Source organism: Chionomys nivalis, chromosome 19 (genome assembly GCF_950005125.1).
Source record: "Chionomys nivalis chromosome 19, mChiNiv1.1, whole genome shotgun sequence".
Lineage (NCBI taxonomy): Eukaryota > Metazoa > Chordata > Mammalia > Rodentia > Cricetidae > Chionomys > Chionomys nivalis.
The window spans coordinates 33,543,823-33,559,767 of NC_080104.1; the positions used below are offsets into that span (position 1 = coordinate 33,543,823).

A 15,945-nucleotide genomic window follows, 5' to 3' on the forward strand; every position below is an offset into this window, starting at 1 on the left:
GGAACTAAGCCCCAAGCAGCTAGGTACACCTGTGAGGGACTTTTCTTAGTTAGATCATGTCAAGTGGGAAGACTCATTTTAGCACAGATCTTTTGAGCAGGGAAGATCCACTTTTAATCTGGGTCACACCTTCTGCTGGCAGCCTAGAGAAAGGACGTGGAAGAAGGAAGCTTTTGCTCTTGGCCTGCTTGCTCTTTTAACAAGTGTCCATTCCTTCAATGGCATTAGAGCCTACTTCTTCAGGATTCTGGTGTGTCCTGAAGATCAGCTGAGACATCCAGCCTCGTGTGGTGAACAACTACTAGACCCTGCATTGGTAAGACAGCTACTGCTGGACAACAAGAATACCTTCTAAGCTGTTCTAGTCTCTCTCTCTCTCTCTCTCTCTCTCTCTCTCTCTCTCTCTCTCTCTCTCTCTCTCTCACACACACACACACACACACACACACACACACACACACCCCACATTCATTCTATCAGTTCTGTTTCTCTAGAGAACTCTGATGAATACAAGGGCCAGGAAGAGCGATGAGAGCATGTCAGCAGAACCCTGCCTGTTAGCCCCAAAGAAAAGCAAGACAATCAGACGGGAGGGAAGGGGGCAGGCTGCAGACACATGGTATGCATTGAGAAAATTAGCGGTCCACGGGCTATTTGGAGACTGGAGCTGCTTCTCTTCCTACAGCTGAGGACACCAGGTGGAGCTGCCAACAGCAGTGGGCAGGGGCAGGGTCTGAAAGAGTTTTTTGGGCAAGGCACTTTCCACAGCTTGAAGCTGAAGGGGAAGGACCAAGCCCAAGAGCTGATTAATCAGCTCTGCAGAGACGTGAGGTGACTCTACCACCCAATGGATCTAGAGGGTGGAGCTGCTGTTCCCACCCTGCAAGGACAGCTTCTGAGCCACGAGACCCCGTGTCAGTTCAGGCAGGCTGATGAGAAGCCCAAGGACAGGCTTGGCAGCGCAATGTCCAAGCGTGCAGCAATGTGGGGAGCAGAGCAACCGAAGTCGCAGCTGTAATGAATTTGGAAGTGGTTCAAGGGACACAGGGGAAAGGACTGCCTCCTTGAGTGGAGGAACATGATTTGTGAAGATAAGAAGGGCCTTCCAAGACCTTGTGAGGAGGGTATCAGGCTGAGCCACTCTGGGGATGCTGGCTGTCTGGGATCAGGTGTGCGGAGCTGGCTTGTTCCCGACTTACTGTGGTAGAAATACTTCCTTGTTCAGCAAAGTATGTTAGGAAAATGACCAGTATGGCAGAAAGGAGAGAAAGAGAAAAATCAGATCAACTCAGTCAGCCACACGAGAGAAAATGCCACTTTAATCAGAACTACCTGGAAGGCCTTAACTTCACACACGCTATCAACACCACTGCCACACACGCTATTAACAATGAAGCCTGTCAAAAGCAGGCACGAGGTTGATGATCAGCAATTTAGGTCTGAAGTGATTTTACGAAGGCTGTGCTAAAACTCCATTTAAAAACAACCCAATGTTATGTTCTTGGCATTTCGGTTGACCAGGAAAGGCTGGGCCTCATTCCAGTCCTCGGTCCCATCCCTGGCCTCAGCTTGAAGCCACCAGGGGTTACCTGTGGCCCTGGAGCCCCCTCTCCACTGGTCAGATTTGGCACATATTTTAAAGTTTATTTTACTTTCACATTTACACGTTTAGGAAGACTTTTGGAGAAGAGGGTTGTGGCCTTTAGGAAAAGCTAGCACAGTTTCTCCCAACCCTGGGCACATGCGTGTGCCAGAGACTTCCTCAGGTAGACCGTCCAGTCATCTGTAGCAGCACTTGGCTGCTGGTTGGCAGCTGACACGCTGATGTGGCTTCCTTCTTGCTGGGGTTGGCCTCAAAGCCTGGAGGGCATGTTGCCAGACTGGCCTCATCCAAGATTTTATTGCTGTTGAATCTGATTATCCAACTTGTGGCCTTTCAGTCTGGAACGGTGGCACTGTTAGAACTGGGGCTGGAGGAGCCTGTCTGTTGACATGAGCGGACATGGCAGTGTGGAGACAGCACTGGATTCTGCAGGCCAGGCATGGTGTGGCCTGGTGTTGTCAGCAGCTGCCTGGATCTATCCACTGGAAATGCTTAGTCTTTCTCCCCTTTAAGGACAGTGAGGTTCATCGAGGAGACAGGTGGGAGAGTCCCTGCTGCTCACTCCAAGATAAAAAGCAGGAGCAAAGACAAAGGCACCCGATTCCACAGCAGCCTGCGTTCCCAGGACCATCCAGTTCTTCCTTCCTTGCACCAAGTTCCAAGTCCCCAAGGATGGTCCTGAAACCCCCTCACTTTCAGGAAGGGAATCTCTTCTGCAGAATGAAGCAAGTGCTTGGAGGGTCAGAGGTCTTTAAAAAAAAAAAATGAGCTAGCCTGGATCTTGAAAAGACTGCTCACGCTGTTCTGGAACTATCCCCACCAAATGTCACAGGGCCTCAAGCTCGAGGGGCATATATGACCTGTGTCTATGGTTACAGTTGTTCCAAGGCAGAAGAAAAAGGGATCATTATGACTTATATTTGAGTCTGCGTGGGCTCCAGTAACCTCTGCAGCCATTAAACATCTCCATCTCTCTTCCAAGTGCTGTGTCTGTACAATCCACAGGTCACGGGTGACACCACCTGGCCACTGCTGAGGTGCCAGTGCCAAGGACAATGTAACACCGAATGAAACAGCTTCTAACACTGTCTGCTCTGGGTCTGCCCGCCACTCTGTAAACAGTCTCTGCTAACCTCTCATGGAGTGATGGCTAGTGACCTTCTAATGACACGGGGTGGTGAGGGGGAATGGCATACGTGACACAGGGCCCTCAGAGCATCTGACATCTAAGCTCAGACAAGTAGAGCCCAACGTCAGCTGTTCACAGAACCACAGAAATGTTGAAGGGAGTCCCATTTCTGTGCCAAGACCTCCAACTAGTCAGCCCCTGACCTAGCAAGAATTCAAGGGTCTTATGCATTAATTTAGCAAAAAATCTGGCTTCTGATACCCAAAGAGCTTAAAGTCCCCTTCAAAACGTGCATAGAGGCGCCGGATGTCTCGTTTGCTGATGCCCAGGAAGTAGTGCTCGACTTTAGTTCTATTGTACAAGGTGATGCCTGGAGGGATCGTGGGGTACGACACCAGGTGGTCTATGCCAGCCTCTTTCAGGATATAGGGGGCATCCTCCTCCAGGGTCTCGTGGTGTCCGATCACACTGTACTTTATCTCACAGGGTGCACAAAGCTCTACGTAGGTCACCCAGTGGATGATATGGTCCCCAAACTGAAGGTCTAACCATCTGCGGTTTGGGTCACCCAAGTAGCGCACAAAATCTTCAAACTGGATGCCCCGGGTCTCCGTCCGGTCCTTCCTGTACTTTCTAATAATGCCAGGGGCGATCTCATGCCTGTACCAAGGCTCAAAGCGTGGATTGTGAATAAACTTATCCTTAAAGGCGGAAATCAGTCTTTCGAAGGGATCTCTGACAATAAAAAACTTGAAGTATGTTTTCAATCTGAGGAAAAACAAATAGAGACAAAACTGATGCTCTGGGAGGGAAGAGGAGGTAGAGGGAGTAACACCAAGCTGGGCCCTGGGAAAAGTGTCCCACACACAGTGTGCACTCTGTACTGTGCACTGAATGTTGCTATCAACCCATTCTACAGGTAAGGAAACAGAGACTTAGAAACCCAAACTGGGGCTGGAGAGATGGCTCAGGGGTTAAAAGCATTGGCAGCTCTTCCAGAGGTCCAGAGTTCAATTCCTAGCATCTGCACGGTGGTTCACAGTCACCTATAGTGAGTGGGATCTGGTGCCCTCTTCTGGCGTGCAGGGATATGTGCAGATAGAGCACCACAGACATACAGTAAGTCTTAAAAAAGAAAGGCAAACCAGACTGCTCAAAGCACTGGCACTCACCTTCTGGGACTGATGTTGAGACTGTCTCATTCGGCTGACTCAAAACTTTAAAGCTTTTACAAGTCACCAGGGCTAGAACTGTAGGTCAGTATTCACCAAAGCCAGAGACTGATTTTATGGGCACAGCTTTAAAGATTGCACCCCCAAGCTGCCAGCAGCAATCAGCATAAGAAGAAAGAATGGGAAAAAGGAATAGGAAGCCAGACTGTACACTTCCAATAGGGAAGGCACCCTGGGTGAGCTGCCCAGGGTGGTCGCAGCAGAGCAGGGACAAGGGCTTGACAGGTTTGTAATGGTGCTGACGGCGACAAGGACAGCCATACTACAGTCTGTGGCCATACTACAGTCACAGCATGCTCACCTGAAAGCCAGAAACTGTCATCCCCGATTTGTCTATCTTAACTCAGGGACTCCCACAAAGCCCCATAAAGAAGTGCTTAGAGCCCAGAAAGACAGTATACACCCAGGGTGATGTCTGACCAAAGTTTACAAAGACCGAGTTACCCAAGGAAAAGTTACACAATGAAAAACAAAGGGCCGACAAGCCCAGGCTCCACCTGACACTGAGGGGCAGCTCTTGAATTCTGGCCACTTCAGTAAAGCCACTTTGGTGTGGGAAGTCCTTCTGTATATATGTGTTGCTTTTATTGGTTAATGAATAAAGAATCTGCCTTGGCCTGTGATAGGGTAGAGTAGCGTTAGGTGGGGGTCGGGGGAACTAAACTGAAGGCTGGAGGAAAGGTGGAGTCAGGAGACACCTTGTAGCTGCCAGAGGGGAAAGATGTGAGCTGTCAGCTGCAACCTTGCCAGTAGGCCACAAGCCTTGTGGTAAAATTTAAAATAATAGAAATGGGTTAGTTTAAGATATAAGAGCTAGCCAGCAATACATTTAAGCTATCGGCCAAACAGTATTGCAAATAATATAGTTTCTGAGTGATTATTTCGGGTCTAAGCAGCCGGGAACGAACGAGCAGCCTCCCGCAACCCTACTTCACAGCTAAAATGGGAGAACTTGGTCACTCATTAGATGCCAACTCTACCACTGCTTCCTGCCCTGCCTCTGATGGACCTGCTCACGCGATGACCCCAGCGGGAAGTATGTGCAGAAGTGGGCATGGTGCCTTGGGAAAGTAAAGCAGCAATTTCTTTATAACGGAGAAACAACCCTGTTTAGTAAGGAACCCATAAAACAACAAAATCCAAACACAAAGTACTGTCCACTTCTGGCAATAAGCTGATGCAAACTCTAACGGCCTTTGTGATAAGGTGGGGAAAGGCATTCTGAAATCCTCAGGAGGGCTGCTGAGCCGTAGTGAGCAGGACACGCTAAGGATATTGTTGGCCGCTGCATGCCAAGACGAAACAGTTGGCCCTGCGGTCCTTTGAGCCAAGTGCATCACACCACAAAAACAAACTGAGTTTCGACCTTTGCTGCAAGAGTTTTGGCCCTCCCTCGCCCCCTCTGAAGAAGCTGCCCTTACCGCTTCTGAATTCCCGTTTTGCTGAAGGAGGAGAGACGCGGAAGGCCATTTTTCTCGTGGTCATGGACCACATTTTCGGGGATCTCTTCAATGGAAGAAAATGCTCCTGGGGTAAACAAGAGGAGAAGGTGAGCATGAACTGGCTCAGTGTGGTTTTTAGGGATGCCTGTCCATGTCATTTCAGGCCCCATAACCTCCCTAGCACACATGAGAAGTTACCTCCTCAAATGTCCATGTGTGCACCTTTGGATTCCAGCTGTTCCTGCTGGAGGGACTAACAGAAAGAAAAGCAGCTGTTTTGTTGTTTTTTTTTTCTTTAATCCATCAGCTAACTGGAAGAAAGACATGTGGGGAATGGGGAAGAAAATACTGACAGCCCCGGTACTACACCTAGAGGCTGAACCCTCCTTAAAAAAATGAAAGAGCTTGTTCTCTGAGATGGCAGGAGATGCTGGAAGGGCGTGGCCTGGAGCACAGTAACCACAGTCCTGGTCTCTGCAACACTATTAGACCAACGGTGTTTCTCACAGAATGCCATGGCAGCCCACATGACAAAAGGCAAAGACACTTGATGATGAAAAGCCCTGGCTAGAGTTTGGGGACCAGGGCAAGGAGGACATACTCGAAGAAGCAGGGGGACCAGGTTTTTGTAGGGGAGCTGGGGGCTGTGCAGACCTTTCTCTTCCCAATATAGACGAATGGAAACGAAAGGTGCAGGGACCCCAAGGGCTTAGCCAGCATCTGTGAGATGTAACATTTAGCTTCGTGCTGACTCTGTGCTGCCAAGCTTTGAGTCCCCACAAGGAGGAAGCTCTCCTGGGTCACCTGTGCAAGAGGCACAGCCTCAACTCATTCATTCGTTTCTCTCCCAACTATTTACGCCCTAGTACGGAGCACTGAGATGTGCCCCGGTCCAAAGGAAAAGCCATCTCCCCAGGTTCTGGCAGTCAGACAAAAGCCAGCCTTCCTGGGAACTTGTGTGGTACTTTCCCCATACTACCAAAAGGAGACATCCCTTATCACAGGCAGGACAGTTGCCTAGTGTACCAAGGCACATGCTGGCCTCTAGGCTCCCTTAGCATCACAAATGCCTGTTGCACAGTTCAGAGCCCATGCTGGCATCCTGGTTCTTCTCACCTTTTCCCTGCTCTGAACTTCCCCAGTTCACGTGTTTCCTTCCCGCAGGTACTCATTCTCCTTAGAACCCTGCTATTTCGGCTACGCTACCTCTCGGTCTCCCTCTTTGCCCCCATTCTCCACCCCCACCATCAACTCTGCTCTGCCCCTGCCTCTCTCATGGCCAGGTCCAGTCTGCTGGCAATGTTTAGCCTTCTACGTTTTATGCTCTGGACCCTTCCAGATACTGTTGGCTGTTTTCTCTCATATCTATAATAAAACCTTACCTGTAGCCTTAGCATGGAGCAGTTACGCCATCAGTTTATACAAGGGGATGGTGGAGGACCCAGAGCTTTGGATCCGTGCCTGGACCCACTCATTGTCCAAGCATACTGGGCGCCAGCTGAGCATGGCCACTAGGAATTTCCAGCTTTATATGACCTGGAAAGCCCACAGCTATGCTTTTTGCTTTTGTTTATTTTTTCTTTTTTAGGAAATAAGATTATATAAATACATGTTGCTTTAAAAATAAACAAGCTGACTTTCTCTACTAAACAAAGTAATGAGTTGGATAATAAAAGCCTTCTTTAGATAAAGTTCAATTTTTATTCTCACTAATCATTTTATGGGTAGTATTGACGTCAAGGAAAGGGTTCTTTGTTTTCAATTTAAATAATCTGTAACTGATACATAAAACCACAGCACATGATTCTGACAAACACAGCAAGTTTGTTGTGAGTCTTTCTTGTATGTTTTGTTGTCAATTTGATTTGTAGCCTTGATCTCCCGTTCAAAAACCCAGCACACTGTTCTGTTACTTCAGGAACACATTAACTTCAACTGTGTATCCAGAAGATGAGGCCTTGTCCTTTTTGTCCTCCAGCTGATCTGGACAAAGGGCAAACGGCAGCAAACACTGGCTAGTGTTGCCAGGAGTAGGCTTGGGATCTATGGGTATGAGGCGGAACCACAAGAATCATTCCCCAGGTACCTGGCGTACAATTTCTGACCAGAAGTCCCAATGCTGTTTGTTGGAACTCAGCCAGCTGGAGCTGAATTTGAACAGACATCCGATAATTATTTTAGGTCAGTTTAGATGAATTGGAATTTAATAAGCACGTGTCTACACAGAGCAGTGAATCATCCAAACCATAGTGGATGAACTCATTTTTCTATGATTTAATTTGTTCCCCAGTGAACATCAGATTTTCTGAAGCAAGCTAACTTAATGCTTTATGTTTACAGAAGAAAACTAGGAGCAGTTTCTGTCTACCCAGTCAGCTTGGTCTGTGAGTGAAGCTGCCTGAGGCTCAGGAGGCTGGAGTCTCCTCCCAGGCTCTGGCTGTGGGCTCTTTGACTACAGAATACCTCAGAGAGTGTGGTGGCCTCGAAGTACTCAAGACGCGTGCCACAAATAAGAAGGGCTAATTGTGGGTGGTTAAACTTCATAAGCGAATCCTGCCCATGGCTCTGTGATCCAAACATCCCAGTTAGAGCCACCAGAGGCTGGCTGGGAGTGTAGCTTAGCAGCAGAAGACTTGCTTGCCTAGAACACACACAGCCCTGGGTTCCATACCTAACACTGTAAAACAAAACAAAGTTAGCCTCACCAGCTTTTAAAGAGAACCTTCGGGAAGACTGTGGGTCTTTTCTGCACAAACTATAGCCTCCGTTGATGCCACCTTCCCCCACCCCCAGATGCCACACGCACCGTTTAGGACGATCAGCACTTTCTTCCACTGGGTGTTGCCCACTTTGGGAGTCTGACAGAAAAGAATCCTGTGCTTGTCACACACGAATATTCGATCGAGGACAAACTTTGAGACCTCAGTGTGTGAGAGGTTCCTCAGAGCCTCTTCCCGGCAGGCATTTCTGATGAGTTCCAGGCGTTCCAGATAAACCTGGGGCTGGTCAGGATGGCCATCCGAGAGCAGCTTCCCCGTTGGCTGCCAGAGAGAGGAAGAGAGGAGGCACAGGATCGTGGGTATGAAGCAGGAGAGAACCTCGGAAGTCCCCTTCTCTTGTTTTCCATCCATTTCTAGAGTGACGACTACCATCTCCTGCCACTTCCCAGCCCCTTCCCCACAGCCTTGCTGAGCTCTAGAGATGCACGGGGACAGGTGGCCAGGAAGACAGATGTCCACTTGGTCCCTCTGACTTCCCTAGAAGGCTATCTTGATAAGTCGAGAAGATGAGAAAGCTGGAGTTCCAAGAGAAGAGGCCGTGTATGGGGCTCTCTCCCTCTGAGGAGTTGTCCTGGGCTCAAGCTCACCCCCATCTTCCACAGCCCTGAAGAACCATTCTTTCCACAGCAACTAAGCCTTCCTGGGTGTGTGACAGCTACAAGGTCTTATGGGGATACCCGAGAAAGTTTTAGCTGAGTATATGTGCTTGTGTGCATGTGTGTACATGAGCACAGTCCCCTTGTGTAGGGGAGGAGGGGTGTGGACTGGAAGAGCAGAGGGGCATGAATGGGACAGAAGGGATATACCAGTAACACATGGACCAGTGTTCAGGAACCCTTACTGATCACGACTTGGGTGTATGTGTGAGTGTGTATGTGGTATTTGGGGGTCTGCTCCTGTAGGAGGAGACTGCTCGTTTGTTTTCCAGCTGCCTGGACGCGAATAATCACATAGAAATTATATTAATTACAATACTGTTTGGCCAATAGCTTAAGCGTCTTACTAACTAGCTCTTACATCTTAAATTAACACATTTTTAATAATCTGTGTATCACTACAAGGTTGTGGCCTACTGGTAAAGTTCTGGCTGACATCTGGTACCTCTACCACTCTGCCTACTTTCTTTCTACATCTCTGTTCAGATTTCCTGCCTGGCTTTACTCTAAGCCACTGGTGGAAACAGCTTCTTTAATAATCAATGGTAATAAAGCATATTCATATCATACAGAGGGCAATCCCACATCACTTCTCCTTTTTTCTTTTTTTTTTTCTTTTTTTTTTTTTTTTTTTTTTTTTTTTTGATTTTTCGAGACAGGATTTCTCTGTAGCTTTTGGTTCCTGTCCTGGAACTAGCTCTTGTAGACCAGACTGGCCTCGAACTCACAGAGATCCGCTTGTCTCTGCCTCCCGAGTGCTGGGATTAAAGAGGTGCGCCACCACCGCCCGGCCCCCTTTTTTTCTAAATAAAAGAAGGTATGTGTTCTTTAGTGGGTATCTTGAAATAGCAAGGGACCACGACAGGGTAAACTCTTTTCCCAGATGTATCTTCTCAATGGGGCTCATGCCTTGAACTGCTTTGCAAATAGCTCACCTGCCCTTGTGGTATTCTCAAAACACATACTGAGATATTTTCTATTCAAGATGCCCTTGGGTTATCTCTGAAGAGCTTTACAGACCTGACCTTTACTACATGAATGCCTTGCTGACAAGAAGCCACAACGGCCACCTGCTCTCTGGTTGGAACGTCTCCATTCTTACTGAGTTCTAATTAGCCTCGTCACACTGTGAACCAGGCAGCAGCCTGCCCTTTTCCCTAGGCCAGTCCCAGGCTGACAGACATCTTTGGCAGTAGATATTTCATCCTTTCAGTCCTAATTGTGACCTTCCAGACCCAGCAAGAGGATGGGCAAGGAGAGTGACTGTCCTGAGTATATCCCTGTCCCTGCACAGGAACAAAGAGAATTATGTGTGAAAGTGGCCCTGCAGAGGAATACATGCAGTCAGTACCCAGGCATTAAGGACTCCATGAAAGCTGACTGCCTGGGTTGAGTCTATTATCTGTCGTGCCATCTGGGGGCCTCTCCCTTGTCATGGGTTCGGTTGCTCATTCATACAGTTTGGAGGCTGGTCCCATGTTTCCACTCACCCCCAAATTCCACTCTGGGACAGAAACCTTCTCAAATCCTCAGTTTCTTCCTAACCCTATTCAACATAGTCCTTCTCCCAGTGAAGGCAAGACTCCATCCGTGAGGAAGGGGTTCAGTACAAGCAATACTTTCAGAGGACCCGTGGTGAGGAAGGCAGCTTAGAGGACCACTGGCCTTACCGAAGTCAAGCTAATGAATGGAAACACAGAGAAAAAGCCAAGGGACTCCGGCTTTAATAACCTTTGCTATCCCTTATCCAAATGCTCAGGGACAGAAGTGCATTGGATTTGAAACTTCTTTTGAATTCTGGAATATTTCCATCCCCCAAAAAATAGATATCGCAGGGACTCTGGTCCAAACCTGAAATTCATTTATGTTTTATATACACCTGAAAATAATTTTATACAATTTGGGGAATTGAGTCCAGGGCCTTTTATGCATTAGGGAAGAGAGTAGCATTAAGCAATAACCTTAGCAATAGAGAATATTTTAAATAATTCGTTGCATAAAACAAAGCTCCATGGCATGGAAATTTCCACTGTGACACTATTTTGGTGCTCAATTTCAGATTGGGTAGTTTTCATACATTTGATTTTCAGATTAGGAATTCTCACCCTGAACTATAAATCTGGCTGCAATGGCATAGTAGGAACCTGTGAGAGATGCTGGGGGAAGCTGCTGCCATGTGACAGGGCCACTGTGCAGTGTAGACACTGTCAGAGGGACAGGACTTGTGCTCACCTTCGTATCCTCAGGAAAATGCTTCTCTCCTCTGAGCTTCCCTGCTTCCGGCATGGTTGTCAGGGAAACAAACTCCTGTTTGGCACTATATCCTGGAAGACAAATGATTCAGATATATTCTCACAGAGCACCGAACATGAAATTGGTGGGATAGAATGCCACCTCCAGGAAAGGCGGCACCCACCCAGCCATTACTTTTGGCAAAGGCAACCCAACTGGGGGGTCAGTCAGTTTAAGAAAGGGACATGGAGCAAGTGAACCTCAACCATTAGAATGAGCCATTACCTAATCCTCACACCTTTTCCAGAAAAGAACTAGGAGACTTAACTGTAAAATACAAAGCCACGAAATTTAAAAGAACAAACAGGAAAAAAAAATCCTTAGAACACTTAACTTCATTAAAGCTAAAAACCTATACTTTCTAAAAGCCCATTTGAAGAGGAGGAAAAGACAAGCTGCGTACAGGGAGAAAGCATTTACAAGCCTCCCACTCAGAAGACACAAGGAAATCCACAGGTCCAGCACTTAAGAAACTATAAAAATCCTGAACTGCAAAGGAGCAAGCCATGCAGAGACACCTCACCGAGGATGTTCACCATCACTGACCACAGAAATCAGAATCACAGAAGAAAGGACCATCAGAATACGTGAGAAAGAACAGCGACCACACCAAAGGCTGGAATGCAGAGAAATCTGGTCATGGAGACAATGCTGCAGAAATGAAATACGGAATACCTACTCTTGAAAAGGGTCTGGTAATTCTCTTTTTAAAAAAAATCAATATGGTAATGAGACTCAGCAATTCTGTTTCCTAGCATTTATTATAGGGAAGTAAACATTCATGTTCAAACAAAAACCCGTAGACAAATGCTTATAGCAGCTTCATTTGTAATATCTTCAAACTGGAAATGGCTCACCGGCCCTTCAACAGGTAGGTGGCTAACACAGGGATACACCCACAGCGGAATACAACTGAGCAATAAAAAAGGCAAAATAATTACTGATAACGCTACGAACATGCAAATGAACACTCTAGGAAGTCACGTGCCTGTTGAAAAGTCAAAAGGTCACAAGCTACAGGGCAATGACACAACTGTACAGAGGCTCAGGAGCTGAGGCGGCCAGGTACAGTGGCACACACCTATATAATCCCCGTGCTTCAGAGGCTGGAGGAGGAAAGTGCATGTTTGTAGTCCACCCGGGCTAGATAATGAACTGCAGATTTAGATTTTTTTTAAAAAAAAAATATTCAAACCAAAATGAAAAGACAACAATCACCAAGGATGATATGATGAACCCTCACGGTGACAGAGGTGTTCTGCACCTGGGCCGTACCTGTGCTGGTATCCCGATTGCTGTGTAGCTCTGTAAACAGTTACCTTGTGAGGACAGGTGGTAAATTAAACACAGGATCTCTCTATCCTGTGCTATTTCTTTTTCTTTAAAAAAAAAAAAAACTTACGTATGTTATTCTGCCTGAATGTATGTCTGTGTACCATGTGTGTTCCTGGTGCCTAAGGTGTTCCAAAAGGGGGCACTGATACCCTGGAACTGGAGTTACAGGTGACTGTGGGTTGCCATGGAAGTGCTAGGAATCAAACCTGGGTCCCAGAGCAGCCATTGCTCTTAACCCACTGAGTCAGCTCCCCAGTCCCTAGTGGTCTTTCTTACAATTGTATGCCACTCCTTGGTGACCAGCATACCATGCCCTCACCCAAATTAATTTACAAACAGAAAAGCAAAAACAAAACTCCAGCAGTCAGGCCAGCGTTTCCATGTTCCTGTCAGCAGTCACGTGACTATAAGTCAGCCCAGAAGGCGGTTTACAAGCCATTCAGCCAAGAAAACTTGAAGTGAACAGATTTTGTAGAAACCTTTCAAGTAGAATCTGGACATAATCTATCACTTTTTGAAAACAAACATGCTTTCTATGTCTCATAGAAACATAAATATACAATAAAAGCACACAAAATATATAAAAGTGTTACTTCCCTTAATAAAAATGTCCCCCGTCTTGGTTCAGTGATGCCTACATGTTGCCTGCTTTGCTATAGCCCCAGGCCACCCCAGTCGAGCTTTCTTTTAAATTTATTTTATAACTTTTATCTTTATTTGATTTTACTTTGTATGTATGAATTTTTTTCCCTACCTATGTATGTATCTGTACCACATATGTGCCTGGTACCCAAGGACCCCAGAAGAACTGGTGTTACAGACAGGTGTGAGCCGTCATGTGGGTGTTGGGAATTGAACCTGGATCCTCTGGAGGAGCAGCCAGTGCTTTTTATTGCAGCGCCACGGTGGCCTCACCCAGTCAGGCTGCTGAACAGCTGCCTCCCTGCAGCACACAGCATCTGCCGATGCTGCTCTGGTTCTCCTCCGCACAATGAGAAAGAAGGCACCATACTGCTTCCTAATACAGCCCTGCTCCCACACCTCAGTTACTGGGCTCTACTACAATCCCTGCTTCATGAACCCCACAGCTATCTTCCTCTTTGTCTACATTTGTGTAAACGTGCAAACCTGGCTGGAAGCTACACGCACAAGCTGTTCTGCGCCTGCTGAGGGATATTGGCGGCCAAAGTCGTGTAGCCGCCCGCCCCAGTGTTTCTAACTGCACTGCAGGGGCGCTGACACCTACACTGACTGGTCCAACCCCCACAGATTTAACCTGTCACTTCTGAGTGTTGACATGCTAAATGGATCTGTGAAACCTGTGTTTCCTTTTGCTCTGGGTAGAGGGAAATGTGCTCTGAATGCCAAGTAACTGACTTGCCCCTGGCTTCTGGAAAACAACCTATTTCCCATGCTCAGAGCACACAGAAGGCCATGGCCACTGAGGAACCTTTCACTCTCCAGCCCCAGCTCGCCTGTCACTCACAACCCTGGTGTGAACATTTTCATGATTTGAGGCCCCTGGATTCTCTCTCCAGCTAACCCAACCCAACGACTACCGACAGAGAAAGCAGAATGGCCTAGTTTTTGCTTTCTGTCCTTCTGCTGGAGGGGCGTTCTCTTCAGAAGCTGCCAGCACTGCTGCTGGGATCAGAGGTCAGTCCCTCACTCTATTCTGCCCCTCAGAAGCAAGTCTCCAGCCTCAGGGTGAAGGGTTGTGATCCCTGAGGCATGTTTGGGCACATCCCTGAGGCATGTTTGGGCACCTTCATATCTAAGACTATGTTTGCTAACAGTCACAATGGTGGCTGTTCCTGGGTTTGAACAAGATGTCTACAATGGTGAATGGAGTACCACTTTGCTTCGCCTTTCTAAAAGTGGTCACAACTGTCCCCTAGCTGCCTTCTGTGGTCTGTAATGATGCTGCCTCCTGCCTCTTAGCTCAGCCACAAACCCAAGCTATGGGCGGCAGGCAGACATAATCCAAAGTCATGGGGTCTGCAATTCAGCCACTTAGAGGCAACCTGAGGGGTTGCAATCAGGCCTAAGACTGAAAAAGCAAGTCCAACAGATAAAAGAAAACTGTGTGGACAAATACCCCAGACCAACTCCAGGATTGCTTAGTATTTCAAATCTTGACTAATCATGCCACTAAGTACTTATCACTGGGTTGGATTTATTTTCCTTGAAACAATCTGGTTATTAACACCCGATTCTTGTTCAGTAGAAATGGTATTTGCTAAGGATAGATCATTGCACAAATATCAATATGGCTTCTCTGCTGAGCTGACAGAAACCACGGTAGCATCAAAAGCAGCAAGTATGGATACGTAGCAGGTCAGAAGAGGCAGGGCAGATGGGTTCTTGGCTCAGTCCAGGTGGCCAGGGAAATCATGATGGACAGGTCGGCATGAAGAAAACACATACACAATGTGGCCGGGACTCCACACCAGGGATCCAGCTCTAAGAGAAGAGAGCCAGCGGGAAAGAAGAACTCAAGGGCAGCCAGCCGTGTTACTGTGTTCCCTGAACACCAGAACCAAGGGCCATCCAATAAGCATAGGAACTTCACTCTGGGGACCACTGGGCTGTCAGTTACCTCCTCGCAATGATATCATGTGGGACCCTTGGTACAAAAGCCAAAATGGCTTGAAAGCAAACAACCCATAGCCAGGAGTTCACAGACACCTCTGATGCTTCCCAGAGACGGAGAAGTCTCCTCTCTAGGGGGTCACAGAGGGACCCAGGGTGGAAGAGATGTCTGCAGCACCCCCAGCCCAGGGTCCTCTTTGATGCCTTGGGTGGGCACTGTATACTTAACTTCAAGACTCTTCATCCAGGCCTAATCACTCAGACTAGCAAGATAGTGCACGCATAAGTTTACTCAGAATTAAGACTGAAGGAGAAATCTGATGAACAACGATGCTTGTGATCTGACCAGACACTCTGAAGACAACAACATCCCCTCTGAGCCATGACAGGGAACTTGTATTTTAAGTCCCATGATAGCCAGGGATCCTTGTGATGTCTTAGTTTACAACATACTACGGTGTGAGGGCATTTTACCCTGAACTTCATGCTGGGGTAAGCAGAGGCTAACTGTGCCCTGCCTCTGAAGGCACTCAAGAGTAGGCTATATGACAACTCCAATGTCAGAGTGTAGAGGAAATGCCTATCATTAGTCTTAGGGCAGAGCTGTTTGGTGAGCTAGAGAGCTTTTTTGTCCCAGTTAAAATCTTGAAGGTGAGTCCAGCAAGGCGGTATCTTAGTTAGGGTTCCTATTTCTGTGAAGAGGCATCATGACCACAGCAACTCTTAAAAAGGAAAACATTTAATTAATTCCACATTAATATTATGGAATATTAATTTAAGATGTGTTGCATTCGTTTATGCTGTGGAACATTTGTTTAATGTATCAAGGATGTGTTGAGTTCTTTTATGTTGCGTTTGTTCAACTCTGTGAAACTATGATACTT

At 47.2% G+C, this 15,945-nt stretch overlaps 1 protein-coding gene across 3 annotated transcripts in view; it reads right to left on the minus strand.

Moving 5' to 3' along the window:
* Nucleotides 1–1,123: 1,123 nt before the first annotated feature.
* Chst10 (carbohydrate sulfotransferase 10) overlaps nt 1,124–15,945 on the minus strand; it is a 31,174-nt gene continuing 16,352 nt past the window's right edge. For 2 of the 3 annotated variants that reach the window (XM_057751737.1, XM_057751738.1), the window contains exons 4-7: nt 11,075–11,166; nt 8,213–8,447; nt 5,386–5,491; nt 1,125–3,500 (exon numbers count right to left, since the gene is read on the minus strand). In XM_057751737.1, the coding sequence (XP_057607720.1) occupies nt 2,963–3,500; nt 5,386–5,491; nt 8,213–8,447; nt 11,075–11,166 (971 nt within the window). In that variant the 3' untranslated portion in view covers nt 1,125–2,962. Of the gene's footprint in view, nt 3,501–5,385; nt 5,492–8,212; nt 8,448–11,074; nt 11,167–15,945 lie in introns of all 3 variants that reach the window. The other variant, XM_057751739.1, reaches the window with a different exon arrangement.